At 51.7% G+C, this 27622-nt stretch overlaps 8 protein-coding genes across 10 annotated transcripts; 3 read left to right on the plus strand and 5 right to left on the minus strand.

The window, feature by feature from the left end:
• The first annotated feature begins 229 nt into the window (after positions 1–229).
• H257_04407 (hypothetical protein) lies at positions 230–9546 on the plus strand. 3 transcript variants are annotated; one of them, XM_009828915.1, is made up of 6 exons: positions 234–4428; positions 4493–4616; positions 4682–6356; positions 6715–8102; positions 8898–9368; positions 9419–9546. In XM_009828915.1, the coding sequence occupies exons 1-6, from the start codon at positions 245–247 to the stop codon at positions 9461–9463; spliced, it is 7887 nt and encodes a 2628-aa protein (XP_009827217.1). In that variant the 5' UTR covers positions 234–244; the 3' UTR covers positions 9464–9546. The 3 variants fall into 3 exon arrangements, with proteins under 3 accessions (XP_009827219.1, XP_009827218.1, XP_009827217.1); XM_009828917.1 differs by lacking the exons at positions 8898–9368; positions 9419–9546 and having other exon boundaries at positions 230–4428; positions 6715–8263; XM_009828916.1 differs by lacking the exons at positions 6715–8102; positions 8898–9368; positions 9419–9546 and having other exon boundaries at positions 230–4428; positions 4682–6415.
• H257_04408 (hypothetical protein) lies at positions 9512–10263 on the minus strand (the record flags this gene model as incomplete). The annotated part of the gene is made up of 5 exons (XM_009828918.1): positions 9512–9628; positions 9681–9752; positions 9812–9937; positions 9986–10043; positions 10097–10263. 5 exons carry the CDS (start codon positions 10261–10263, stop codon positions 9512–9514), a joined length of 540 nt encoding a protein of 179 aa, XP_009827220.1.
• Positions 10264–10277: 14 nt separating this feature from the next.
• H257_04409 (hypothetical protein) lies at positions 10278–11671 on the plus strand. The gene has a single exon (XM_009828919.1). The coding sequence runs from the start codon at positions 10375–10377 to the stop codon at positions 10852–10854; it is 480 nt and encodes a 159-aa protein (XP_009827221.1). The 5' UTR covers positions 10278–10374; the 3' UTR covers positions 10855–11671.
• On the minus strand, positions 10901–11560 carry H257_04410 (GTP cyclohydrolase I; the record flags this gene model as incomplete). Its single annotated transcript, XM_009828920.1, has 1 exon — positions 10901–11560. The coding sequence occupies one exon, from the start codon at positions 11558–11560 to the stop codon at positions 10901–10903; it is 660 nt and encodes a 219-aa protein (XP_009827222.1).
• Positions 11672–14606: 2935 nt separating the features above from the next.
• H257_04411 (hypothetical protein) lies at positions 14607–17194 on the minus strand. Its single transcript, XM_009828921.1, has 5 exons — positions 17038–17194; positions 16514–16991; positions 16189–16461; positions 16007–16144; positions 14607–15113 (listed from the first exon to the last, which is right to left on the minus strand). Exons 1-5 carry the CDS (start codon positions 17172–17174, stop codon positions 14706–14708), a joined length of 1434 nt encoding a protein of 477 aa, XP_009827223.1. The 5' UTR covers positions 17175–17194; the 3' UTR covers positions 14607–14705.
• A 1823-nt stretch (positions 17195–19017) lies between these two features.
• Positions 19018–22020, minus strand: H257_04412 (hypothetical protein). Its single transcript, XM_009828922.1, has 3 exons — positions 21452–22020; positions 21285–21387; positions 19018–21014 (listed from the first exon to the last, which is right to left on the minus strand). The coding sequence occupies exons 1-3, from the start codon at positions 21963–21965 to the stop codon at positions 20624–20626; spliced, it is 1008 nt and encodes a 335-aa protein (XP_009827224.1). The 5' UTR covers positions 21966–22020; the 3' UTR covers positions 19018–20623.
• On the plus strand, positions 19124–20625 carry H257_04413 (hypothetical protein). Its single transcript, XM_009828923.1, has 2 exons — positions 19124–20525; positions 20604–20625. Exon 1 carries the CDS (start codon positions 19142–19144, stop codon positions 20441–20443), a length of 1302 nt encoding a protein of 433 aa, XP_009827225.1. The 5' UTR covers positions 19124–19141; the 3' UTR covers positions 20444–20525; positions 20604–20625.
• Positions 22021–22872: 852 nt separating the features above from the next.
• H257_04414 (hypothetical protein) lies at positions 22873–24160 on the minus strand. The gene has a single exon (XM_009828924.1). The coding sequence runs from the start codon at positions 24126–24128 to the stop codon at positions 22980–22982; it is 1149 nt and encodes a 382-aa protein (XP_009827226.1). The 5' UTR covers positions 24129–24160; the 3' UTR covers positions 22873–22979.
• Positions 24161–27622: the final 3462 nt, after the last annotated feature.

Below are 27622 nucleotides of genomic sequence, written 5' to 3' on the forward strand. Positions count from 1 at the left end.
TGTGATACTTGATGACCACCTTTACATACAAAAGTCAAAGAATCGAGATTTGGCGAATCAGCCCAAAAGTCCAAATTTTGGGTAAAAGGACAATATCAACCGGACACATGGACGCCTGAACTCACGGAATTGCAACCTGGTTCCCGCCCATTCATTGGCTGCTGAAAATAATTTTAGCCAATCCGACAGGGCAATCACCGAAGATTCCCAAACAAGTGCTGCTTGCAGTCAACCTTTCGACATCATGGCGGCGCCGTGGTCATGGGTCAGCTTGGACGGCAAGAGTGTGGCGGCCATCTCAAGTCACAACCGCATTGACATTGTGGACACGCAAGACTTCTCCCTCCTCGGGCGCATCGAAGGCAATCTCATGTCGTCAACGCCTTTCCATGAGCATGCGATCGTCCGCACGATCTGGAACTCCCGTCGGGTATGCTTGCTTTCCCTTTCGTCGACCGCGCTACTGCTGCACACACCCGATCGCGACAAGAAGCTTCCGTGCAGCAGCTTTACACTGCAATGGCACCTGCCTCTCGACCCCGACACCGTGTCGGACGTGGCATTTTCACGATGCGGGCAGACGCTTCTCCTAGGCGGCCCCGGCGGCCTCGCGGTGTGGAACGCCACCTCTCCCACGGATTTTGAATTCTGGTGGCAAGACTCGACTCATCCATGCGACTTTGTCGTGTTTTCCCCGTGTCGAACGGTGTTTGCATCCCACGCCACCCTCTCCACCGAAGTATACGTGTTCCGGCACGCCGGTGTCGCCGGGAGCCTCCCTCACGCCCAAGTGCTTGGCCATGACGAAGAAGTCGAGTATATCTCATGGAAACCGACGCATTACCAGCCGCAGACGAGCGACGATCACGATGGCACGCGGCCTTCGCAATGGGACGAGCCGGCGTGCGTCCTCCTCACGCTCACGCGATCCAAGACGATCCGGATCTGGACCGAGCAGCCGCCTCCCCCGTCCTCGTCTGGCGATGGCGCGGGGGTCGTCATGACGTGCATCGTGTTCCTCCAACCGTCGCCCGGCATGGACATCGTGCACGCCCAGTGGATCGTCCCTCGTGCGCAAAACATCAGCCAGGAGTACTTTGGCCCGGCGGCGTCGGCGGCCGCCCTTCCGCGCGAACGGCTGCAAGACTGGCTTAGCGTCGTCGACTCCAAGGGCATTTTGCACGTGTGGACCGTCGACGCGCTGCATTTGCCGACGCAGAGCCAGCTGCTGCAAACCGGGTTCGTGTTCAAAGTGGACGGCGAAGACGACGAAAGCCTCGACGATGTGTCGCTCGTGTCGTCATATCAGATAGCCGGGTACGCTTCCCAAGGGTTCCTCTCCAGTGTGTCCATCCTGCTCGAACGCACGGACCAGGTGCTGCTCAGCTACCAAGTGGCATGGACGCCGAATCATCCACCGGTGCTCAAGGACAAGAGCTGGTACCGCGGCCACACGGCGCCCATCGCCGCGCTCGCGACGCATCCATCGCTGCCCCTCGTTGTGTCGGTGAGCCATCCCCGCGACGGCACGACGAGCGAGCTCATCATCTTCTGGCTGTCGCTGTCCATGTTTACAAGCGAGTCACACTTTGTGCCGTCGTGCATATTGCAAGGCCCGCCCATTTCGGCGGTGCATTGGATTCCGACGCGGCACTTCCAGGCGCGGCCGCTGCTGCTGATTTCGTACGCCAGTGGGCGGTGGGAGATCTACAGTCCGTTCGAGTCGCAGCTGTCGACGCTGCTCGAGTCGCCGCGCCTCCGCCACCAACTATCATCATCTACCTCGCATGCGAGAACTCGGAATGAAACCATGGTGTATCCGTGGATGTACCACGAGCACGCGCTGGGCGAGTCGGGCTTTGAGTACGAAGTGTCGTTGGTTCCCCACCCAGAGTTTGGGCTCGGGCTCACGTTTACGTTGCTCAACGACAAGATTGTCGTCGCTGGCTTCACGACCGGAAAGACTAGTAGTAGCGGCGACATCGACGCATCAAACGCGGCGGGTGATGCGGACGAGACAAGTTCAACCCGAGTTGAGCTCCCGGCGGCCGCGAGTCGGCAGATCAGCCTCCACGACGAGTGTGTGTCTGTCAACACCGTGTCCATGAAGGGCAAAATGCCCGTGGACTTAAAAGCCGCCGTGGCCGCCGCCCCACCGCACACCTCCATCACGATGCGGTTCCGGACGCCAGGGTCGCGCCATGGCTTTGACCAGTCGCCGTCGGTCACAGGGGAGCGCCACCACTGGTCCATGTCGTCGCAGGATGGCGAGTCCGACGACAGCAACCACAGCGGCCGCGACGACCTTGACGTCGACGAGCATGGCGATGACAATGCTGCTGGGGACGAAGACGGCGGTGACGACGACGTGCGCAAGCAGTCGCACGGTCGGGGCAACACCCACAGCCGCCGCCGCACCGCCGTCCGCCACCGTCGGTTGACTCAAAACGTCGTGAGCGGGGGGTCGATCTCCAAGTTTGGTGGGTGGTCGTCGCTCGGGCACGTCGTGCTGCCAACAGCCGCGTACGCCGACTTGGCCGTGGCGCCATTGTACTCTGACGTGGGCAACTTTGTGTCGGACGCGGTCGTGTTTTTCGGGGTCACGGACGCCCGCGAGTTGCATTGCTGGCTCGGGGTCGAGTCCCGCAAAGGCGAGTTTGAGTTTGTCCAGCTCAACATCACGGCGCCGAGTAAACTCGTGGGCATCACAACTGTGGGGACGGAGCGGGACTACCGCCAGCGGGCGTTCGAAGCGTCCGAGCCTGGTGGTGGATCGACCGATGCGACCCCCGTGTGGAATGCGCTCCTGTTTGTCGGGGACGACGGCGGTCGCCTCCACCACTGGCGCTGCCGCGTGTCACAGTCGTCCCGGACCATGGACATGTCTTTGGTGCACTCGTCGTCGCCGCCGCCGCCGTCTTCATCGTCGCCGTCCCCCGCTGCGTCGTTGCACCCGTCGGCGTTCTTTCGACGGGGCTACACTACGACCCCTTCACCATCGATCGATGATGCAATCGGCGGACGTGGCGGGGTATTCCACATGGAACTCGACGACCCGAACCGGTTGGCCGTCGTGTACACGGACCAGCCGGAATCTCTCTACATTTGGGAAGGCGAGTCTGGCCTCGGGATGCTCCGTCTCGAGGCGGTGGTCACCTCTGAAGGACGCGGGTCCATCGTCGGCTTTTGCTGGTGCAGCGGCCACGTCGAGTTCCACGTCGATCCGCTGGCCGTGCACTTTGCCACGAGCTTAGTCATCTACTCGTACGATCTGCACCAGCAGACATGGGTGGCACAGAGTGAGCAGTCGGTGTTTTACCCGCTCTTCGACTGCACGCGCGACGCGTCGGCGTTGATCCTGGCGGCAGGGTCTTCGTTTCCAGTGAGTACCGTGTCGTACCACGAAGTGCCCACGGTGCTGGGCAAGTGGGATGTGCACCGACTCGCCGCCAACCAGACCGACTCGACGCGCCCGTCTGACCAAAAGCACTGTCCAGTGTGGCACCCGTACACGGTCCTCACGACGCTGTGCGGGATGCCCGCTCGCGTCGGGCTCACCCACACAACACTGGCCGACTACCGCCCCGCGTACGACGTCCAACTGGCGTTCGGGGAAGCCGAACAGATGCTCAAACTGCTCGCGCACGTGCTAGAGGACGACGCGTCGACCGACTTAAGTGCAGAAAACGGCGTGCTCGTCTACCTCCACGAGAACAAAACGTTTGGCCGGCGGGCGTCTATGGGTCGCTTCGCCGCCAACACCCCCACCGCGGCGGCGACGTCGTCCTCATCGTCCTCGTCGGGGCTAAGTCGGGCCGAAGACCTGTTTGCGCCGACACAGCCCACGTCGTCCAACAACAACATGTCGAGTTCTGTAGATCCGTCGCAGGAATGCCTCACCGCACGGGAAGTGGACACACTCGTGACGGCGCTAGACGCGGTGCTTCGACGACACACGCAAAAGGTGGCGGTGCGCTACGAAGACCAGGAGCACCGCAACGCGTACGTGCTGTTCGACTCGTTTGAGCTCGAGCACGTGCTGGAGCTCAAGGGGCTGCTCCTGTTTGTGCAGAAAATGCAGTCATGCCTTCTCAACGGGTACGACATGCCAGCGCAGCGCTACTTTGTCGCGTACCTCCTCACCACGTGCCTCCAAGAAGTGATGCAAAAGACAGAAGACTACGTGGCCGTGTCCAATGAACCCCTGGCGCGCTACGAAGACAGCTCGTCGGGGCTGTTTGTGCCTACCGTGGACTCGTACTTGCACGAGATTCCGTCGTCCAGCGTGCTCTGGGCGCTGCACTCGCAGTCGCAGAACCTGCTCATGGACCAGTGCATCCACCCGCAAGCGCTCTGGGACGACCTTCGCCCCCTCTGGCCAGGTCTGTGGGTGCGCGACCCGACCAAACTGCGCTCGATCATGGAAAAGTACGTTCATCTTCCCTATGTACATCTAGCACTCGAATAATGCGCCTCTCCATCTTGATTTTAGGGTCGCAAAGTGCACGTTTACACGCACAAAGGACGCCATGAGTGTCAGTTTGCTGTACATTGCGTTGAAGAAACACACAATTCTCGGGGCTCTGGCCAAAGTGTCCAAGGTCGACTCAAACAAGGTCAGTCAGTACACCCCCCCCTCCCTTCCCATTGTGACAAGTGCATATTGCTGTTGTATATGTAGACGTTGGCCGACTTTCTCGCGCACGACTTTACCGACGAGCGATGGAGCGTCGCGGCCATTCGCAATGCGTACTCGCTCTTGCGCAAGAAACAGTACGAGCTCGCGGCGGCCTTCTTCCTTCTGCCGACCCCCCCGCGGCTCCAAGAGTCGCTCCGGATCATCATCGGGCGGCTGCACGACCCGAGCTTGGCCATGGTCGTGGCGCGCCTCGTCGAGTTCGACCAGCTGCCGCCGACCCACGGCAGCCTGCTGGACGACTCATCCGACATCTTCCACGTCGGCACCCACACGAGTGAAATTCTGCGCAACGACCTCGTGCCCCAGTTCCGCGACCAGCACAACCGGTGGCTCGAGAGCGCGGCGCTGTGGTGGCTGCAAGAGTATGACCAAGCGGCGGCGGTGCTCCAGCCCACCAGTCAGCTCGTGGACGTGGTGGACCCGACGCTGCTCGAGTCGATGCAGTCTTCGTCGTCGGCTACCCCCGAGTCCTTGTCGCTGGTCCTGCGCACCAAGATGGCAATGGACTTCCTCATCAACCTCACGTCGCTGCCGCTCTACTTTCAGTTTACGTATTGTGAAGTGCAATTGCCGCTGCTCAAGTTTGCCTACGCCAAGCTCGTGCAACTGCACCCGACGCTCACCCAAGAGGATGTGCTCACGACCAAGACGGACATCGACCACGCGTACTCGTTTACAGCGTACGTGTGCAAACATACGGGGCTCAGCGACACGGCCCTCCTTCAAATGCTCCAAGCCCGCCACCTCTTGCAAGTACACGTGAAAAAGAACTTTTTGTACATGCTCGAGACGCACCAATCGGGTTCCGTGGGCCGATCGCCGGGTACTAGCAGCAGCAGCAGCTCGAAACGAGCCAAATTGCGCGCCAAGCTGAACTTTGGCGGGTCGTCCCCGCGAGCCAGCCATGTCTTTGGCTCGCCCCGTGTCACTCGGAGCCTCGCGCGACGAACCAGTGTCACATCGTCGCTGTCTCTGGACTTTACGACGACCCCTGGCGGTGCTGGCGGCGTTAACTCGGAGGCGGAATGGGAGCAGTTGCTGCTGCCCGAGCAAGGCGACAAGCTGCTGCCGCCGCCACTCTCGACGACGGCGCTGTGGCCCAAGGCAGAGATCGCCGACATGGAGTGCCGCCGGTGGTCGTCGTCGGCGTTTGTGGGCAAGATGATTGGGATGCGCGTGGCGCGGGAGATGATTTCGCACTTTCGTCTCCAGATGGACCAGATCAGCGACCACCGCGCGTTTCTCAAGGAACTGCTGGATCCCCTCGCCGCGCAGTTCAAGGTGGACCGGCAGTACATTTTAGAAGCGACGCTGAGCGTGCTGCAGCCCCACGCGCCGCTCCACTTGGTTGAGTGCTGTTTTGTCCTGTCCGAGCTCAACCGGACGCACGTGATGCAAGAGTGGATTCAGTGCGTGAGCCTGAGCATGCTGCACGCGACGTCGCACTTCCCGACAGTCGAGTGGACCGACGACGTCCTCCGCGAGTGGAAGGTCCTCACCGCGCAGCTGCGGCACCTCCAGCTCCTCTGTGACGACCAAGTGCTCGAGTTCCCGTCGCCGATTCGGCTGGCCATGCAGTGGGCCATGCAATTGGGCTCGGTTGTGCTATCGTGGTGCACCAACCACCCGGAAAAGCTCCACGATGTTGTTCTCACAGGTACGTACGCCGAGATCATCACACCCTCCTAAGTAACCCGATATTGTCTTTCTTTTACCCAATATTTGGACATTTGTGCGGATTCGCCAAATCGATTGATCGATTCTTTGTACTGACTTTTGCTTGTAACGATCGTCCAGTATCACACTAATTCCAATCACACACTAAATCGATGATGAATTATTCGAATAGTTGATTTGATTGGGTAGTTGAATCATGTTTTGTGTTTTGATTGGTCGATCGATTCTCTGCCGATTTAATGTGCTGCTCATTCGATTGAGCACCCATCCCACTCGAATTTCGAATCGAATCAACAATATATATATATATTAAGGTGACGTTTGGTTGTGGAATGTAGACATCCCGCCAGTGTTGGATGAGTTTATTGTCGTGACGCCCGTCGACGCCGCCGCGACCGTCCAGCATCCGTGCCATGCTCTCAACTTTGGCTACACGTTCCTCGCCCAAGCGGCCCATACGACCCACCTTCTCCGCGTCCGGCACTTGTACTCGACGATCCTCATGACGCAGATCGTGAGGACGGTGTACTGCACGGACCAGAAGATGCTGCTCACGTCTCCCCACGACTTCAACGACGTCACAGACAACGGATGCAACGGCCTGTACATGCCCAAGACACTCTGGCGTGCATGGACGCGCCATCCGTTGGCCGGGCTCAAGCGGTGGTACCTCGCCATGGAAGCGCATGTTCAGCTCGAGCTGCACCGGATTGTGGCGGCCGAAGCACCGTGCGAGTGCGGGCACTATGGCATCGACCTGGCCGTGCGACCTCGACCGCCGCGATTGGTTGCGGAGGACGTCGTCGCCGCCTCCTTCCCGACGGACGGCGCGGCGGTTTCCGACGAGGCGCTGTTGCTGTGGATGCAGCACCCCGTGTCGGGCGTGCCCACAACGCTGCGGAGGTACAGAGTCGACCCCCGCGTGTTCATCGCCTGCTTTACGCTCAAAGATGCGTTCGTGTGGCTGCACGGCCACGGTTTGTGTGACAACCTCGACGATACCCACGACTTGCTCGGGCGGTGGTGCCAAAGCCGAAAGGTGCGGTGGCTCGTACGACGGCGCAGCGCCATCTCCACAAACCAGCCCCCTCCCGGCAACCCCGCGCCTTCGACTGCTACGTCCACTGCATCCAATGGCCACAACGGTCATACCAATGGAAAGGTTTCGATCGAGCTCATTCCAGACGAAGCTTTTTGCTTTGTCTCGCCTTGGGAAGTCGACGCCGAGCTCAACGTCCACGTGTACATGCACGGGGAAACCACGTCTGCGACCACCACCCACCACAACGGACCAAGTCACACGGGCCCTTGTACTCATGGCCCCGATGCCCCCCACGACCCCCCCGCTTCTTCGTGCGAGACGACGTCGGGGGTCGAACTCGGCTGGGAGAGTCTGCTGCCCCTGACGTCCCACCTGTGCGACGACGCGGCCAAAGTCATGTTCCCCAACTCTGACTTGAAAGCGTTGTGGCAGACCGTGTGCGGCGAGGGATGGCTGGTCACGGCCGTCCAGCACTTTGACGCGGATGGACTGTACATGCGGCAGAGTCAGCAACACGACAGGTCCGCCACCCCCCGGTCCAGGTACCTCGCCAACTTGTTCAAGCAAGTGCAGCGGAACCGCCTATTTCGATACCTGGGGCTGCCACATCGCCTCGTGGCGGTTATCACAGTCGACCTGGTCGAGGGCAAGGACTTACTCGCTTGCGATATTCTCACCCGCACGGTACCCCCCGCTATGTGTTTTCAATCGGGTGGTGTGAAATAATCGCAAGTGCTTTGTATAGCCGTCCTATCTGAAACAGACTGCCATGATACCTGATCTGTTTTATGTCTATATGTCTTATATGGATAGAGCTAGCATATTTGTCGTTGATCTGCACCATGAGATATCAAACGGGATTATTCATATTGTGCTTTCGAGTGAAATTTCGTGTTGTGGTTTCTCGTTGGAATTTAAATCGATTTGATTGGCTACTTCAGATATGCTCAAAATTATTAGCCAATCAAAACCTTCTCAATGAAATTCAACAACCAATCAGATCGATTGTGGATCGGTTTGGTCGGCGCGATTGGATTGCACCCCCTCCCCAAATTTGTATCAAATCGACAATATATATATATAATCTCAAAAATCAATATCACCTACACCACACAAATGGAATATTGAATTTCACAGTTAAAATTTGATTAAATTTTTACGTGGTGCAAAAAATAGTACGACAAATATTGTGCATTTTACCCAAATATTTGGACTTAAGAGTCATTGCACCAAATAGGTGTCGAAACTATATTTGATCTATTTTTTAATCTTGTACACACTATACTATACAACGAATAGTATATATTGGTTCTGAGGGGTCAAACGTTTGGATTGGCAGAATATATTCGACATACGTGATTTGATTGGTTCAGGCGGTTCTTTAATCGAAGACATTTGACTATTCTGCTGAGGACTCCAGCTTTCGAATCGATTTGACAATATGATTTGTATGTAACCTTGGTGTTTTCTGTGACACAGGCGGACCCGTACGTGTTTATGACGCTGTCGACCGCGTCCGGCACGAGGCCGCCTCCGCCGACGCCGTCGGGATGGAGCATCAACTCGTATCGGAGTCGCCATGTCGTTGCTACGCTCAATCCCAAGTGGGGCACCGAGCACGACAAGTTTCCGTTCCGGATGGCGTTGCCGGTGCACGAGCCCCACGACGATGGCCCCCTTCCCCCATCGTCGTCGTCGCCGTGGCGGGAGGCGCTGCTCCAGCACGCGTACGATGGCCCGCCCACGGAGCTGCACTGCTCCGTGTACAACAAATGCAAGCTGCGCGCACATCCGTTTATGGGTCGGGCTAAAGTGAACTTGACGCGGCTTACGGCGTCGCAGCCCATGGACGTGTGGGTCACGCTAGATGACGTGGCCACGGGCGCATTGCATGTCAAGATCTCGCTCAAGTACCAGCTCATGTCGTCGACTTCGTTTGATCAAGACTTTGTACGTGGATGACAGTTGATGGCTTGTTGGTTCTGATCTTGTGATTGTAGGGCCGACGGGAGGTGGAGGCGGCAGCAGGAGACGATGTGAGTTAGGTTCATGGAATACAGTTAACATGAGCGATGGACTGCGGGTGGGCTTGGCTACATCATGCACACAGACGACCGCGTCACTGAGGGCTTATTGAACTGACTCCAGAAGTGTGTGGACGACGAGCCCAAGAACATGTGCCCGATGCATACGATGCATGTTTGCAACTCCTACAACAAACATACATTGACGACAGAAGATGACGACGTCATGTACTCGTACGAGGTCGTTGGAACATTGAGCAGAGATGGACGGAAATGCCTGGCGAATGCACGCAACTGCCGACTCATCTGCCTACATACATAGTGAATAGGATATGCATCGACATGTGTGAGTGAAGGATGACTCTCTACCAGCATGGACGAGGTTTCGAAATGCACATACGCCCCAGGTGCGTCGACTGCGGCGGCGTCTGTGAGTTGGATCGTACAGTAGTCGCCGCCCGTTTTCTGCACGTCCATCGAGGCTTCTTCTTGCGACTACTTGACTAACTGTTAACATATCACAGGATGTTCAAGTGTCTGTACTTCGTAGATGATCACTGTGAGCTTGTACTCGCGGTACCCTCCGTGACAACATCGCACACTACGCCAACCCTTTTGGTAACACTCTCATGGAAGTTCGGCGTGATCGCATACCAGTCGTCCACCGGCACTTCAACACCAAACAGCCCAAGCGTCCTTGCCTGCTTCCCATCTTCTTCTTCTTCGCTCCATTCGTCATAGTAGAAGTACCCTTGGAACCATTCACCCCCTTGAGGAAAGCACAGCATCGCGCGGCCTTCGAGCTTCTTGACATCTCCCATTTCGAATTCCAATGCGCAAATTGATTTGGCCAATCCAAATCCTCCGTCAAATCACAAGCCAATCAAATCGCAAGCATTTCTCGATTAGCGCCAAAATCGTTTGATATCAACATGGAGATTGTGGAGCTAGATGCAACATCCATCGCAAGTGTGCGGCTGCTGAACCTGGCGGCGCTGCCAATTCCAGTGCAAGAACATATCTACCGAGAGGCTCTGACGCCACCGATCCTCAGCTGGGTCGCCCTAAGAGACGGCAAAGTCCTTGGCGCTGCCTTGGTGCACGACGACGGCGGCCAAGCAGGTGGTCTGTGCTTGCGGACGATCGCTGTGGATATTCGTGCGCGGGGACAAGGCATCGGTCGTTTGCTCCTCGAAAAGGTCGTGGAACATGCCTCGTCCATGATGCCCAAGAAGAAGCTGTACCTGCATGTCCAGGTTGACAATGACGATGCGATCCGTCTATACCAGAGGCTCGGGTTCTCCGTCGAACAGCGCGTGGCCAACTACTACCGCCGCGTTGCTTGTGTCGACTGCTTCGTCATGGCCCTCGTCTTCCCAGTTCTTCGTACCCCCACCACACCACCATCTTGAAAGACTACTAGGATCACTATTACGATACAGTATTACACGACTGAACTTAAAAACGGCGTTGGACGTGGCTCATAAATTCGGATCGGGTGCGCGGGTCCGACTGGAAGTTGCCCAGCACGCAGCTGGTCACAGTCGACGCGCCACTCTTTTCGACACCACGCATGCACATGCACATGTGGGAGGCTTCGATCACGACCCCCACGCCCAATGCGCCCACCGCTTCCATCAGGCCTCGCGCGATCTCGTTGGTCAGGCGCTCCTGGACTTGCAAGCGGCGCGCAAACACATCCGAAATGCGCGCGAGTTTACTCAAGCCGAGCACTTTGCCGTTGGGGATGTACCCGATGTGCACTTTGCCCACGAATGGCACAATGTGGTGTTCGCACAGCGAGTACAGCTCGATGTCGCGCACAATGACCATTTCCGAGTAATCTTCCGTAAACACCGCTTCGTTGAGGACGTCCGACAGTTGCTGGGAGTAGCCCTTCGTGCAATACATGAGAGCCTTGGCCATGCGCATGGGGGTCTTGAGGAGACCTTCGCGCGTGACGTCTTCGCCCATGCACTCCAAGAGGACTTTGACGGCCGCCGCCATCTTCTCGAGCTTCTCCGTGTCATTCGTAAAGTCGTCTTTCACGCGGTTGTACTTGTTCTTGGACAGCGTGGTCGTCGCGTGGGTGGTGGCGGGGTCGTCTTGAGGGGCCATGGTAGTCTTTGCTTGTGGAGGTGGCGGCAACTTGGAAAGTGCGTCGACGGGCGGGGTAAAGGAGTCGAACGTCGGCAGTTTTCGATTGTCCAGGCAAGTCCTACCACGTCGAGGCGGAATTATTTTGATTTTCTGATTGCCTTACTTGCACTATGTATACTCATATAATTATAATCCAATTGCTGCATACTTGACATACATTTCACAAGTGATTTCGCACCCGACATGTGCGCGCATTCACGTTTTGTGTGCTTCTGCACGAGTTGATCAAACGCCATGTGATTGGTGGAGACCACGCGTGAATAGGCCAATCACGTGCTTTAAATGTCGCTGATTGGCTGATACGATCGATATCAGGGACCCTACTATTAATACCTAGTAATAGTATTAATATTGAGTGATGGGGACCTCAAACTTCATGTTTATATTTCGCCAAGCCAGCAGTAAAATTCAACCAACTATCGCGCGCTTCAACCTTTCGAAACTTCATTCAGAAAGGAGCTGTCAGCACTGCCACCCTCGACGTCATGAACAACACGAGGTAAGCACCTGTTGAACCCTACTCCATCGATGCTGTGCCTCTGGTATGTCTGTGTCTCATAGGAATACCTTGACTGCTGTCGTCGACCTATCGTCACATGTACGCATATCCGCCGTGCATTGGGCTCCTCTCGACAACGTCGCTTGTGCATATACTGTATGTCAGAGGCAGAGGAGTCCAATGCTCGGCGGACCTTTTGTCTTAAACAATGAGGTACAGTAATCTTTGACGATTTCGACTTTACTGTTAGGCAGTGTTCTTCTAACGTTACAGTACGTCATTGATCTAACAAGTAAAAACATGTGTCGGAGGCGGCAAGCCATCGAGTATCGCTTTCAATATTGTATCATATTGTAAAGGTTTTCCGAATAAGATAATATACTTCATTTCAATAATTGCGTACTGTTTATTAGAGGATATCAGGAAGCAGGGTCTAAAATGACAATGATTTTGTATTGTATCTCACGCAATATTGCTTTTAACAGTCAATCGGACACGGCAGTCATCCGGTAAAAGCAAACGATGACACAGTTCGTCGATAGAATTGAAAAATATTTTGATTCGACTGAGATATGGAGATAGTGGCACTCGATGCTGACGACCACACTAAGTTGTCACTCGTCGGCATTGAGTACCGGTACCGGTAGTCATGGCTGGAATCCAACATGCCGACAAGTGGCAAGCGTCACCCAGGGCATATGTAGATAGATAGATATACCACACCAGAAGATGTCCTGTATGGTTGGGTTTTTTGGTGAAATTAATCGCCTGCTGGATGAAATAAATACTCCGGGGTATACTAGTATTGACTAAACCTGAAATTAAAGGATAGTTTGTTGAATTATACCGCTGGCTGGGTGAAATATAAAAGTGAAGTTTGAGGTCGCAACGAAATTAAATGGAGGTAGCCGAAATATACCGGTGGTTAGGTGAAACATACTGCACGCTAAGCGAAATATAGTTAAAAATAGTTAGCCGCAAAAAGGTGTAGTACTAACGATACACTACTGCACTGAACTACACCTTATTGCGGTTAACTTAATTTCTTTTCATTAATAACTATATTTCGCTTAGCGTGCAGTATGTTTCACCTGACCATCGGTATATTTCGGCTACCTCCATTTAATTTCGTTGCGACCTCAAACTTCACTTTTATATTTCACCCAGCCAGCGGTATAATTCAACAAACTATCCTTTAATTTCAGGTTTAGTCAATACTAGTATACCCCGGAGTATTTATTTCATCCAGCAGGCGATTAATTTCACCAAAAAACCCAACCATACAGGACATCTTCTGGTGTGGTATATCTATCTATCTACATATGCCCTGGGTGACGCTTGCCACTTGTCGGCATGTTGGATTCCAGCCATGACTACCGGTACCGGTACTCAATGCCGACGAGTGACAACTTAGCTTGCCGCCACCGACGCATGTTTTTACTTGTTAGATCAATGATGTACAGTACTGTAACGTTGGAAGAACACTGTTTGCCTACAGTTGAAATCGTCAAAGATTGCCTCATTGTTTCATACAAATGATCCGCCGAGCATTGGACTCCTCTGCCTCTGACATATAGTATGCACAAGCTAGCTACGTTGTCGAGAGGAGCCCAATGCACGGCGGATATGCGCACATGTGACGATAGGTCGACGACAGCAGTCAAGGTATTCCTATGAGACACAGACATACCAGAGGCACAGCATCGGTGGAGTAGGGTTCAACAAGTGCTTACCTCGTGTTGTTCATGACGTCGACGTTCGGCGGGGGTGGCGCTGTATTGACAGCTCCACCCCCGCCGCAACAGGTTGAAGCGCGCGAAAACAAAACCGTCGATCGAGAGCCAGCAGAAGAGAACTTCGTTGGTCGAAATATATCGCAAATATATTGACGAAAACTGAAATTGACACTAAGCGATAGTTGGTTGAATTATACCGATATTTTGTTAAATATAACGTTGAAGTTTGAGGTCGCCACAGAAATTAACTGAAATATGGTCTGGTGAAATATACTTCGTAGTACTGCATGCAAGCTAAGCGAAATATAGAAAAAAATGCTGAATTACGAGGCGTCGTAATCAGCGTGGTCGTTTTTTAGATATGAGCATGATACTTGGAAGTTGTATGGGAAATTAAAAGTAAAACCTAGAAAGCCAATTGTTGCAATACATTTTTTTTGGTTTTTCGGAAAATGGCCATAATTCCTGATAGAGGCATCCTTTTCCACACAATTGAGCTGTATACAGCTCATCATATTTGTCATACCTCTATAAAGTGGTGTGCCAATTGTTGACGTACATCGTTGTTGTATGGCTACAAGTATACGTATTCAGAGGTTTGCTATATGATTGGTGCTTTCCTAATTTGGAGCTCCTACTGTACCGTGTTCATCGTAACGTTAATCCTTCCTATATTGTCAAATCAATTCGAAACCAAGTTGTCACGGGTAGTAAGAATATCTTATAACGATACTGCAGTCGTCCGACAATTTCAAGAACACATTCACAGTTACTGTTAATATCCTTACTGTTAATGTGTGCAAGACTACGGCAACACTGCGCGCACAGGACACAGCCTCGACACCATCCAGCCCACACGTTTTCATCGTTAGTTGTTTTGACTACTAGTGGTCTCTCGAATCGACTTGGTCTTGACAAACTTGGCGCAGAAGAACCCCATCGTGTCGCTGGCACTGGCCGGGTCAAAGCGTTGGACTTTGGCGGCTTGGTCGGCCGACAGGCCTTGGTTGAGCAGTCCGGGCTCGCCAAGGACGGGGTTCTGTCCCACCAGCTCCAGCGGGTACGCGTCCAGAGCATGCGCGACCATTTGCTCGTTCTCCTTCGGGTTCACCGTACACGTCGAGTAGACGAGGGTGCCGCCAGGTTTAAGCAGGAACACGGCCGCCCACAGAAAGTTCCGCTGCATGTTTGAGTACTGCTCCAGCTCGGTCAAGTTGCATGCGTGCACGAGGCGCGGTCGCAGCCCCAACGCCGAGCAAGGCGGGTCCAACAAGATCTATGACAACCATCGATATATATATATATATATATAATATATATAAATATATAATATATAAACACCCAAACAGTATACAGTATGGTTGTGTTTAGTCTAAACTGGAGCGACATGGAGAATAATGAATCGACCGACACAACCAATGAATTGTACACTAGAATCATCGCCAGAAGGATTTAGCCAATCAGAATATCGCAAACATTGAAGCAGTGTGTGACTTCATAGTCCGTGAGGGCCCAGAGCTCCCTCTTGAAAAATTATAACTATATTACAGAGGCAAAATTAAATTGATTTCTGCTTCACTTGTGGATATTGCATTCGAAATACAATAAAAAATATTTTTATTTCAAAATGGATATCGTGTTTCACAAGTTATTATAGTTCATGGATGCATTTCTTGTAAAATTCAGACAAAACGAATCATATTGTGAGAGATATGTCATTCCGGAGTGCAGTGGATGTTAAAGTACATGTTCAGACGAATCCGAGACTTCAGAAATCGAGGAAATTGACCTAGCCAGTCCCAACATACGAACAGAAGTTCCCTCGATACCCTCGGGGACTGTCAATGAGTGTGATTCGAATCACCAGAGGACAACTTTTTAAAGTCGATTCGAAATTCGAGTGTTTGGGTGGTCAATCGAATGTGACCAGAATCACCAAATCGACAGACAATCGATATACGACCAATCAAAACCCAGATCAATAATCAAGTACCCAATCAAATTATCCACTCTTCGACCAATTCAACATCGAATTAGTGTGTGACTTCAATTAGTGTGGCACTGGACGAATTTTACATCCAAACGTCCGTACAAAGAACTCGATCGATGGATTTGGCAAAGAATCCGCACAAAAGTCAACCAAATTTCACGTAAAAGGGCAATCCATACCTTGTCAAAGGTCTCCGCGCCGAATCCGGTAATGGGAAGCAGTTTGGCTTGGGGGTCTTTGGCTAGGGCGTCGGTGATCACTTGATGCACGGACGGAACGATATCTTGCTTGGGGAGCACAGACTGCGTCGAGTCGAGCTGCACAAACATTGTTAGGCATAATGCGGCCAAAGTTGACGGACCTTGATGGGCACGATGATGGACAAGTTCACGGATTCAAAAAATGCTTTCATTTCCAGCACTTTTCGACGGCTTCGGTCGCACGCGATCAACGTGCCTCGGTTCTGCATAAGGGTGGCCAGATGCGACGTCTTGCCGCCCGGCGCGGCGCACATGTCGAGCACCGTGTCGCCTGGCTGGGGGCTCAACACGTGGGCTACGACACTGGACGGGGTGTTTTGCATGTACATGTCGCCACTCAAGACCCCGTTCAGTGGCGGCGCGTCCGCACACAACTAGGCGTAATGATGATGACGTTAGTAGTATAACGTCATGATCGTGACATACCCGAGATTGCACCGCCACCGCTAGGCCTTTGAGCGCTCGAAACATTTCACTTCGCGGCATGGCGGCCGTGCCCACCCCCAAAAGCACCTTTCGACCCGCGTGGAGCTCGGCGTCGCTGCCCCGAGTTGCCGAATGGTCCAAGTCCACATACACCAACACGCGGTCGCCAGCGTTCAAGGCGCTGCTGGCGCACATGATGCCACGCGCAAAGATATCGCTGCCTCGAAGCACAGCTTCCCCACAGAGACGATCGACGATGATCTTCTTGGTCGTGGTGGCGTCCACGGGAGCGGTCACCCGAGGTGCCGACGGCACGATCACGACATCGGTTAGACTCGAGTGCGGTACAGCGGCAATGGTCGGTCGACCTTGCGCTTGAAGTCGGGCGTTGAAGTCAACGAGCGCTGCATTCAGAGCCACCACGAGCTTGTCTTGCGTGGTGACGAGGGTGTTGACTCGAACGGACGTGTACGCGGGCCTACGACGGGTGTTGGAATGGGTGCATGGAGGATGGAACACTGTACGGGCGCGCGAGGGCAGATTTGATGGCACCCCAGTGGGTCGCGCCATAGGCGAGGGTGAAAAAGGCTTCGACGTCGTCCGGAAACGCGAGGAAGAACTCGTCCAGACCGACCGTCATGGCGTCGACGCTGCTGGTCATGGTCAAGAGGTGTGAACCGGGAGGCGGGCTGTTGATTGGTCTACACTTTGCCCATGCGATTTGATTGGCCAATGAACATTGGTCGTTAGACGAGCCAATCAATGCCCTCGATATCATTGAATAATCGATAGCAATGGCCAGTAAAATAAATGCAATTCACAGTCAATTGTGAGGAATAATCATGCAGTAACGTAAAAAATGAATTTACTATTAACTTATTGTCGATTCTCTTCAATTTTCGCCATTTTTCGTGGTTCATTCAACCAAGTACAAACCGAGCCGATACATCTGATTGGCTAGTATCCACTTCGCCCTTTCTGTTAGAATGTCGAAATGAATTGTAGCCAATCAGCGACAAGTAATTTCGGACTGACCAATGGGAGAGATTGGTGCCTGGTTCGGTCGGCGAGATTTGATTCACCAGGGTCCGGAAATTCGTACCGAATCTCCAATACTACAGTTAAGATACGTTCGTCGGAGTGGAATGGACATAATTTTTGAGTCCGTTACGATATTTGAGTTTGAGAAGTGATTCCAAAGTCAAGTTTCACTACATAATCGAATTACTCCTCCGGAGTATCAGTTTAGACAATGAATTGACAGGTAAATTTGTCACTTCCGAAGCATTTGTACTCATTTTGATAACCAATTTAGGATAACTTTTTTTATCTTAAAGTATGTATGTATTAATATGTGTCAGAGCATTGAAATTCTGTGTTTAGGGTAAGAGGTTACAACAGGTTTCATATAATTTACACAAGGGTATTGTTTTATAAGTTTTATTTCTGTTGTCGAAGTATGTCCACCGAGTTTAGCACTTGACACAACCTCAGATCCAACCCAATGTGACCCGTGTCGACTAGGGTGCTTCAAACCCATTCTTGAATGACTGTTACCGATGGCTTCTACGCCGTTTTGGCATGTCATTCACATGACGGAATGGTCAGCGTTATGAGGTTTTGACTCGAAGGATTAACGAGGTGTGATTGGGCAATTCAAAGTTTATCCTAACAGTGGTCTATATGGCGTTTAGTTATGATAAGCTGCGAAGGTTCACTGAAAAAGACCATCTGGACCTTGAGATAGGCATAAATATACCCTCGATGCCTTCGACCACTTTAAATTCGTTAACAATGTAAGTTATCTTAAACTGGTTTTTTACGTTAACGTTAGTACCTCGAAGTATTATTAATAACATACTACGTAGTAAAAAAGCTCCCATCCATTACCGGTATTGTCAAGTCGGTTGTTCGCAATTGGACTCGCCAGTCGAATCGAATAGACTCAAATCAAATGCCTGGTCTCCAGGAGTCGCTACGGGTTTTTCGATCATGGAAAAAAAGAATCTTTATTCTTTTGAGCCTGTAATAGGAATTGCTGGACTTTTTTCCACATGGGTACTACTAGTAGTATCACTTAAACGGGGGCAAAACCCTTTGCCCCGTATGGGTCAGGTTGACGACAACAACGAAGTAAGCAGTGAGCATCAGTCAGTGCGTGCATTCCTGTAGAAGAGCACGAATGGAAGAGGTCGAATGGATATCAATACGAGATAGTGTCCCTGTTTACCAGATACTCCCTAGTACCAGATAGTGCACCCGCTTACACGGGGAGAACTCCGCTATTGGTGACGATATGTAGTTACGGTTTCAAATCATCTCAACTTCTCCCCATCACCGAACGCAGACCGTGGCAGCGTCGACGCAGTGGCTGTCATTATCATACGCATCAAAAGGTACGTCCACTGTGGTCGCTGAATTGAATGGCCTGCGTCGGCCTAGAGACCGAACGCAGCTGCGGGGTTGACCAAGTTTGATTGAGTAATAAATATGGTAGTATTTCCCAAACCAAGTTTTGAAATCTTCAGTTGAACCTGTTATATTCCTGGGTGCTCGAAGTTTGTCCCTTCCTTCGAAAGATTTCTAACAGGTATTCTGCATATATACATCCGTTGAAGCAGCATACTCATGGCACCTCCCGCTGCCGAACCTTCCGACTCGCTCCGAGCCGTCATCGCGCTGTCCACGCATGGAAGTCGCGCCCCGGCCCAAGCAGCCGCGTCCCTCTGTCCCGAGAATGCCGCCAACCTCAACGCGTACGCCGTGCCATTCGAACAACTTACGGACAAAGGCATGCAGCAAATGGTACATGCCGGTGCCCACACCCGCGACGTCTATGTCCAGTCCAAGCACTTTCTGTCACCCACTCTCAAGCAGAAAAAACACTTTGACGCGTACTTCCGAGCTGATCCGTCGCACAGCTGCAGCCAAAGCTCCGTCACGTTTGGGTATGGCCTGTACCCGGACTCGACGTCGACGACCCTCGGCTTCCCCGTGCCCGTTCCAGTTGTCATGCAGCTGCTCTCGAACGAACACGACATTGCCGTCACCCACGGTCCATGCCGTGAAACCCTCGATGCCGACTTGGCCCGTTTTGACGCCGGCGAAGGCAAGAAGCTGTTTGCTTCGCATGCGTCCGTGCTGCACCAACTGGGGATCGCGTGCGGACGACCGTTCGACGTGGTGCAGTCGCCCAGTGACGACTTGTCGGTAATCGCAGACATGCTGCGTTCCGATTCGAGCCAAGGACTGCGTTCGATTGTGCCGCCGAACGTCGCGGACGACGTGCAAGGGCTCGAATTCAACCAAATGCTCGGGCGCTACCTCGGCAGTCCGCGGCAAGTGACGTACTACCTAGGAGGCTTCCCTGACCTCATGCTGTCGCAGCTGAACAAAGCCGCCGAGAATGTCAGCCCCGCCAACGATGCATCGCAATACAAACTGTACGCATATACCGGCCACCGGCAGCTGCTCCACGGGATGGGCTTGCTCGTCGGGTGGAATTTCCACTTTGATGGCCAGCCGCAGTCCACCAAGTTCAACACGTCGGCGCTCCCGGCGGGTGCGACGCTCTACTTTGAGCTGCACGCGCCGTCGGACAGTTCTCCGGTGGTCGAGACGCACATCTGGTCGCCACAGACCAACCGCACACGCGTCAAGCTGACCAAGTGCAGCTCCATCTCGTGCCCGCTGTCCGAGTTCACCGACATCATCGACCGCCACATCCAGCACACAACGCCGTGGCAGGAACTGTGCCAGTATCACCCCGTGAACCAGGACAGTTCCATCGACGGAACCATGTCGGAGCCGCAGTCCAACCACCTCGTCATCCTCGGCACCGTGCTCGTGGCACTCACGCTGTTCGCCATGCACTCTGCATACACGCGCATCAACCAATTCCGCCGCCAAAGCCAGTACCGGCAACTGTAACCAGCATGACGGCTACCACTACTACAGTATTGCAAACAAGAAAAGCTATATACAAGCCTCATCATGTCGTTGTGACCTATACGTATGTATACAGTAGCATGGATGCATCGCTGTAGTCCACAGCTATATCATGTCGTGGCTATGCTTAGTTGTTTATCAGGTGGGTGGGATATGTGGTGGTCAGGAGGATGCGAGGAGGGTTTGCCGTAGCGAGTCCTCGGTTGACAAGTCCGAGTCGGACTCGTCGTCGTCGTCCATGATGGCGTCGGCGATGAAGCGGTAGGGTGCTGCTTTGTGAGGGGACGAGCGACCGACGGAGGTGGGCTGGTTGTTCGACGAGACGGGGAAGCGGCGGTGGAAGTGGAGCAGCACGACGATCGGCACGAGCTCAAAGATGGAGTAGTAGAGCGCGACCATGAGCCACGTCAAGTGGTCTTGCAGCTGCACGTGGTCTTGGGAGAGGTACAAGATCAGCACGGACCGACCGGTGAAGCACGTCGCACACACCGCCGTGACCAGCGTCACTTCTTGCAGTTTCCTGGATCGGATGGGGAGATCCACGGGCACGGCTCTATATGACAATGCACGAGGTGTATTGCTTATGTGTCTATTCTAAACTGGAGCGAAAATGGAGAATGCATCGACGACACAACCAAAGAAATGGACACAAGTATAATCGGCAGAAGGATTGAGCCAATCAGATTGCAGGAAACCATCATCATGTCAAATTAGTGTGTGACTTCAATTAGTGTGATACCAACCACTCCATAGATTTGGCGATTCGGCACAAAGTCCAATTTTGGGTAAAACGACAATATCCGAGGACTACATGGACGCTTACCGTAGCTCGACGTAGGCCAAGCGACCATAGATGACGAACGCGAGCGTCACCAACACGAAGAATGTGGTTGAGAACGCGGCGTACCCACGCCCAAAGTAGTGATCTAATGGGAAACACAAAGAAGATGATGGATGATATGTGGCAGGGGCGTCGTTGGTCGACGATACCTTCGGAGCGCCACGGGTCGGCGTAGAGCACCCACAGCCCGATTTGCAACAGGTACGCGGCCCCATGCACCACCCTTGACACTGGCTTGACGACATGCGTAAAGATATCGAGTTGATCGGTCGCGTTGTAGTAGATTTCGGCCCAGAACAAACTGATGAGCAAGTACATGGACAGGAACAGCATGTTGGGCAATTGATCCAGGGCGTAAAACGCTTGACGTTCCACACCGTTCGCCTCGCAGGATGCTGAGAGCGTCCCAGCGGTTGCCACTTCGCACCAGTCGAACAAACCCACTGCTAAGAGGAACCCCGTGCGGAGCAGTGTCACGAGAAACAGCAGCGCGTGGACGGTCTTTTGTTGGGTCCATGAATTGTAGCTCCTGCAGTTTCGAACCAGCTGGACCAAGGATGCCCCAAAGAGACACATGTAGATAAAGCCCGTGACGGAAAACGCATTCCGATTTGCTCTGCCTTGACCCGTGCCATTCGTAGCCAACAGAGCCCACGTCGGCATCCAGCCCTGTCCCCGATCGTTTTCGGTTTCCGAAGTGCGAAGAAGTACGTTATCCGGTATTCATACAATAATAATATTTTTCCCTCGACTATTTCGAGAAAATAGTATTGGTCGTACAACTGTATTGCCCGAAGTTTTTGGCCGTGCGAAATGACGATCTTTCTTTCGACCTCACGATTTGATTCGCCAAAAATACCATAATTCACAGCTAATCAAGGAAATGAACCAATTGAACCTCTATATATAAATACATTATACTATTACAGAGGTTTTGATCAATTCTGAAACCTCTCTTCGATTCAACCAATCGAACATGGAAATTTTGAGTAGAACCCACAATATTAGAGATTCCCATTAGATTTGGCACGCGGACCTCGTTAGATTTGTCGATGGGTCCGTTCGCAATGGAACTGTGCCCAAGCAATGGCCCTACTGCCCCTCATTTGCCCAGTGATAATCGACAGCTACTCACATTTCGCACTTGCTAAAAGTCTCTACAATGTAAAAGTCTCTATAAAAGTCTCTAATAGAGACTTTTAGCAAGTGCGAAATCTTGACTTTCATTCGAGACTTTTAGCATTACCGTACTAGTGCTATTAATAGTAATAATAATACATATGTGTACTTACAGTTAGATCAAGTGTACTGTAGACTACAGTACACCGTAGTTGTGTAGTACTAAGTTACGGTAGGGATCACCAGTGTACTGTAATCAATTTGACATGTGAAGTGGCGGCCTGCCTGCGCTAACGTTAGGCTTTCAGGTGAAGTATCGACCAACTACCGATATTTATACTTCAACTTAAGTATTCATAAAGTTAGCTGTTCGTTGTTGATGTCCTTTTTCAGTGGGCCAGTACCATTTCGAACGGCCCCACCGTCATATCGAACGGCACACGGCCAAACACTTGGCATAAGTACTTATGTTCATTTTAACTGCAAAAAAAGGTGTAGTAGTGCTGTTTGGGAGTTCTAACACTACGAATGCTCCAAACATGTAGTAAGGAGATATTTCTAGATAAAGGACGTGATGAACCACAGGATGACGCCGCATCCGATCATGAGCACGGGGGTGTCCATGGTATGGGGGGCGATGGCTTCGGCGTACGCCATCGTGGGGGGCAACACGAGCATGGACACGAGTACTTGGGTGAAGTTGTCGAAGTCGGCGTACTGTAGCGCGGGGAAGATCATGCCCGACAGAAACACGCATGCCGACCCTTCCCAGCTGCGGGTGTACGCGCGCGACGAGAAGCACGCGGTGGTCTTGTACTTGTGTTTGCCCCACATGATGCCCACGGGCTCGGCGAGTCCGTCGCCGACGCCCGTAATGAACACGATGATGTACACCAGGTCTCCGTTCTCGGCGAACAGCCACTTGAAGAACATGAGGATGAGCAGCCCCGGTGCAATGTTGCCTGCGATGATCCACTTAAGCGTGTGCGGGCGGTCTTCGGGCCGGTCCAGAGAGTTGAACTGGAGCATAAAGACGGATAGCGCCTCGCGCACGGGCTTGATGAGCACGAGGAACCCGATCATGGTGAAGAAGTCGCCCCACGCCAGCGCCAGCGGCCCGTGGAAGTTGGTGTGCAGCACCAGAGGCACCATGTAGGCGGCAAAGTGCTGCAACTTGCGCGTGTAGTTGACCTTGAACGCAGAGCTCTTGTTGGTGATGATGTAGCCCTTATTGTCCACGGAGCAGAACGCGCGGCAGATCAGCCCTCCGATTAACGACACCACCATCATGCACGCCAGCTTGGGCAGTTGCGACCACCAAAACGAGGGCGTCGAGAAGTAATCGGGGCTGTAAATGTAGGTCAGCACCACCATGACCACCAGGTACAAGACCATGCCAATGAAGAACACAAAGTCGAACGTGTTGACCCAGTTGTCTTCGTAGTCGCCCGCGACTTCACCTTCTTCGATGGGACTGCGTCGAGTTGACGGGGCTTGTGTGGTCGCGCCATAGTGCGGGACGTTGGACGCCAGTGGCAACGAGTACTTGGGAGCCAACATCAATGGCTTCCAAACGACGCGGAGCAAGACATAGATCAACACGGAGGATGCAATTGGCAAGCCAACCAACGTCAATGCCTCCACAGACGTGAGGTGCTGTGACCACACGGCGATGGCCTCTGGGGTTTCAGTGGCTGTTGTGTTCATGACAGCAAAAATTGAGATGCGGGTGGGTTCTGGTCCTGGCTTGGCAAATCCCTCTGAATTGTCATAGGACAAGGGTGCAACTCTGGGATAGAGTTGCTTAAACGAGTAGCGTCCTACGTCATATGACGCGTTGTACGGATTTTTTCGTCTTTATTAAGGGACTTGACCTTCGAACTTCGTGCATTATCCGAACAAATCCGGAAGAAGTCGGGATGAGAAGTGATTGGTGTGTGCACGTATGTGTGTAGGGTTTTGCAACCAAATACCCTACCCAGCATTCCGCAAACGTTATCTAACGTTAGCATTTATATCTGAAGATCACAATGAAAAGTACCATACGTATCTTTTGCACGTGTTGCCTCGTTGCTGTGAAGGACTAAATTATCTACTCATACACAAGGTACTTACTGTTCATGACAATAGGTGATTAATAACTACTTCGAAGTAGACTCAACGTGGCATACAAGGTAAAGGGCCCACCAAAATGGTCCGTACATACTCGAAGTACTATTTATTGCCTCCAGCGAGCTGGGAGGTACTGTACGTAGGTGTGGTGGGGGGTTGACCTGCAGCCAGTTGACGTCCGTGCCCCGAGGTGCCGCGTGATTACAGTAAACCGCATCGGGACGCGCGGAGTTAGGCGACCACTGGTTTCTGCCCGCTGGCCGACTTGGTCTCGTCTCTGGGCGAAGGCTGGCAGGTCAACCGCTTTGTCCTGGGTTAAACATACGCGGGATTCCAACCTGCTCCTATCACTTTTTGGTGACGACTCGGAGTGCTTCGTGATTGACCTGATCTTGTGTGGCCCTCGAGTTGACTTTCTTGGATAGGCCAAGTGTGCTGGTGTTCCACACATGCATAGCGTTTTGACAATGACGGTCACACGACCCGTCGCGGCTGTGCCAGCATTGGTACTAACTGCTAATTTATGACGTATGTGTCAATTTAGGTCGTAGAAAATGCACCAATCATAGTTCGTTATTTAAATATGCACGAATCATACAGTGAACCTCTGAATTTCTATTCACAATTACATACAAAAAGTAAGGTTAAAATACAGACTGAAATTGGCACTCAAAATTATAGAGGTTCCACGTCTATAATTCCAAGGACTCCAAGCCATGTCCAAGGGCATAAGAACTTAATTATGGGTTGTTCACCAGGGAATTCTCTACCTTTAGGACTATTTAGAATTCGATAATGATGAAGCAGGTCGGAAATATGCCCATAAATCAAATAAGAGTTGCATGTCATAAATTGGCATTTTACTAAGCCTACTACGGAGACACAGGGCGTTCGGTGAATATGTCACACCTATGTGGCATCACGTAACTTAGTTAAGTTGAATTCGCTGTGGTGGCTGAGCGATCAAATTTCGAAATGCCACCACTCTCAGTGCTCAGCACGCCACGTCACAGATGGTTTGAAATTTAGTGAAATTTGGATTTCTGCCCAATCAGGGAACATAAATTTCCGGAGAGTATTGTGAATTCCCTATAAACTTCCAAAATTCTCGTGGTTTGTCGAATCAATATTGAATCACGCTGGAGTTCTGATTGGTTGAATATACTTAATCCAATAACCGATTACTATTAATAGTAGCCAATAGCGTCGATTCGTGATTCGATTGGATGGGGTATGGAAATTCGTATCGAATCTATAATAATCAATTCACTTGTTCTTATAATATACTGGTAATAGTCAAACGCAGTGTATAACAAAACCAATATTCTAGCTAGAGCGTTGGGTACTTGGCGTGCCTGCTTTGACACCACTTCGCCAAGGAAAAGTCATCTACTATTAATAGTACTGTATTTATACTACTGTACACATGCCGCGCCTGTGGGCCAAGCTTTCGCTATCGATAGCCGTCTTACTCGACAACCGACTCCACTACAGTAGAATGAAGTGCTCTGCTGTGCTGTCGATTGACCACGTACAACTTGAACTCTGGCGGTTCCTTTGATATTTGCTCTTAACGGTTGATTCCAGGGGGCTCAGTGTGGACTTTGTGAGCATACTCGACAATAACTCGTCAATGGAGTCTTTGAAATTGATGCCAATTCCGGGATTCAAAATGAGTTCAATATTGAAAATACAAATGCCTTGCTTTGGAGATTTTACCGATTTTAATAAATACAAGAAAAACCTAATGGCAGCCACAAAAAAGTTAGAAAGCACCTCTTTTTGCAGCTTTTCAGAAATATATTTTGACAATTTTTCAAATGACAGCTTTTGTATGTTTGGTTTTGGCTACCACATCTGACATATATAAATGGACATAATACGTCCAATTTTTACTGTTTTCTGACAAAAATAGTTTTAACTGCAACAGTCCAAATTTTACCTCACGTTACATGATATTTCAACAATAGTTCTCTATCCATCAGATATAATCTACTACACCATTTTGCAGTTAAGTTGGACGAATGCCCGATGTATTTGGTCGTGCGCCCGATATATTTGGTGGTGTGCCCGATATAATTAGCCATGTGCCCATTTAATTTGGCACACCGAGGTCGTGTGCCCGATATATTTGGCGGTGTGCCCGATATAATAAGCCGTGTGCCCAAGCAAATAGCTATCTGCCCGATGAATTGTGTCGTGTGCCCGATGAAAATGAAATAATTCAAATAATTATATTCCATGGATTGCAAATCAGTTTCGGTGGAAACATCATGTGGTTGAAGTTCGGAGGAAAACGCGCGAAGGCAAAAATTCGAAATTTATACTTGAATAAAGTATAGTTTAAGTTCATAATGCGCGCGCTTTCCTCCGACATATTGAATGCTCATTATTCAAATCGCCAAGGAACGCACAGCATGGACGTAGCTGCACCCCCACGAACTCCGGTTATGATGTCAATTGAAGTACTAGAAAACCCCCTATGTAGCCAGAGGCCCCTACAAACGCATACCTCTCTCCACAAAGCAACGAGTCGTCGCAGCGTTCAGAAATGACGACGACTGGAAATCCGTGGTGCTCGCCAACGGGATAAAGCAAAGCACTGCTCGAAAATGGCTATATAGGGGTCGATGCTTACCGTTTGAATCGATACGCGCTACGCCTCGAATACTTTTACGGATGATGGACATTGGCATGTGATGCATGTTTCATTTCGACTGAATTTTTATTGAGTTCAATTTTTAATTTGAATTATTTCATTTTCATCGGGCACACGACACAATTCTTCGGGCAGATGAACATTTGCTTGGGCACACGGCTAATTTTATCGGGCACACCGCCAAATATATCGGGCACACGACCTCGTTGTGCCAAATTAAACGGGCACATGGCTAATCATATCGGGCACACCACCAAATATATCGGGCACACGGCCAAATACATCGGGCATTCGTCCAACTTAACTGCAAAATGGTGTAGTATATAATACACATTAGGCCGAGTTTGGATGCCACAAAAAACAATACTGTCAAAAAATATGCTGACAGAGAATTCCCTTTTCAAATGGGGGGTGAGAAAATATTTTCAAA

The sequence above is a fragment of the Aphanomyces astaci genome (assembly GCF_000520075.1).
Source record: "Aphanomyces astaci strain APO3 unplaced genomic scaffold supercont1.7, whole genome shotgun sequence".
Taxonomy (NCBI): Eukaryota; Oomycota; class Saprolegniomycetes; order Saprolegniales; family Verrucalvaceae; genus Aphanomyces; species Aphanomyces astaci.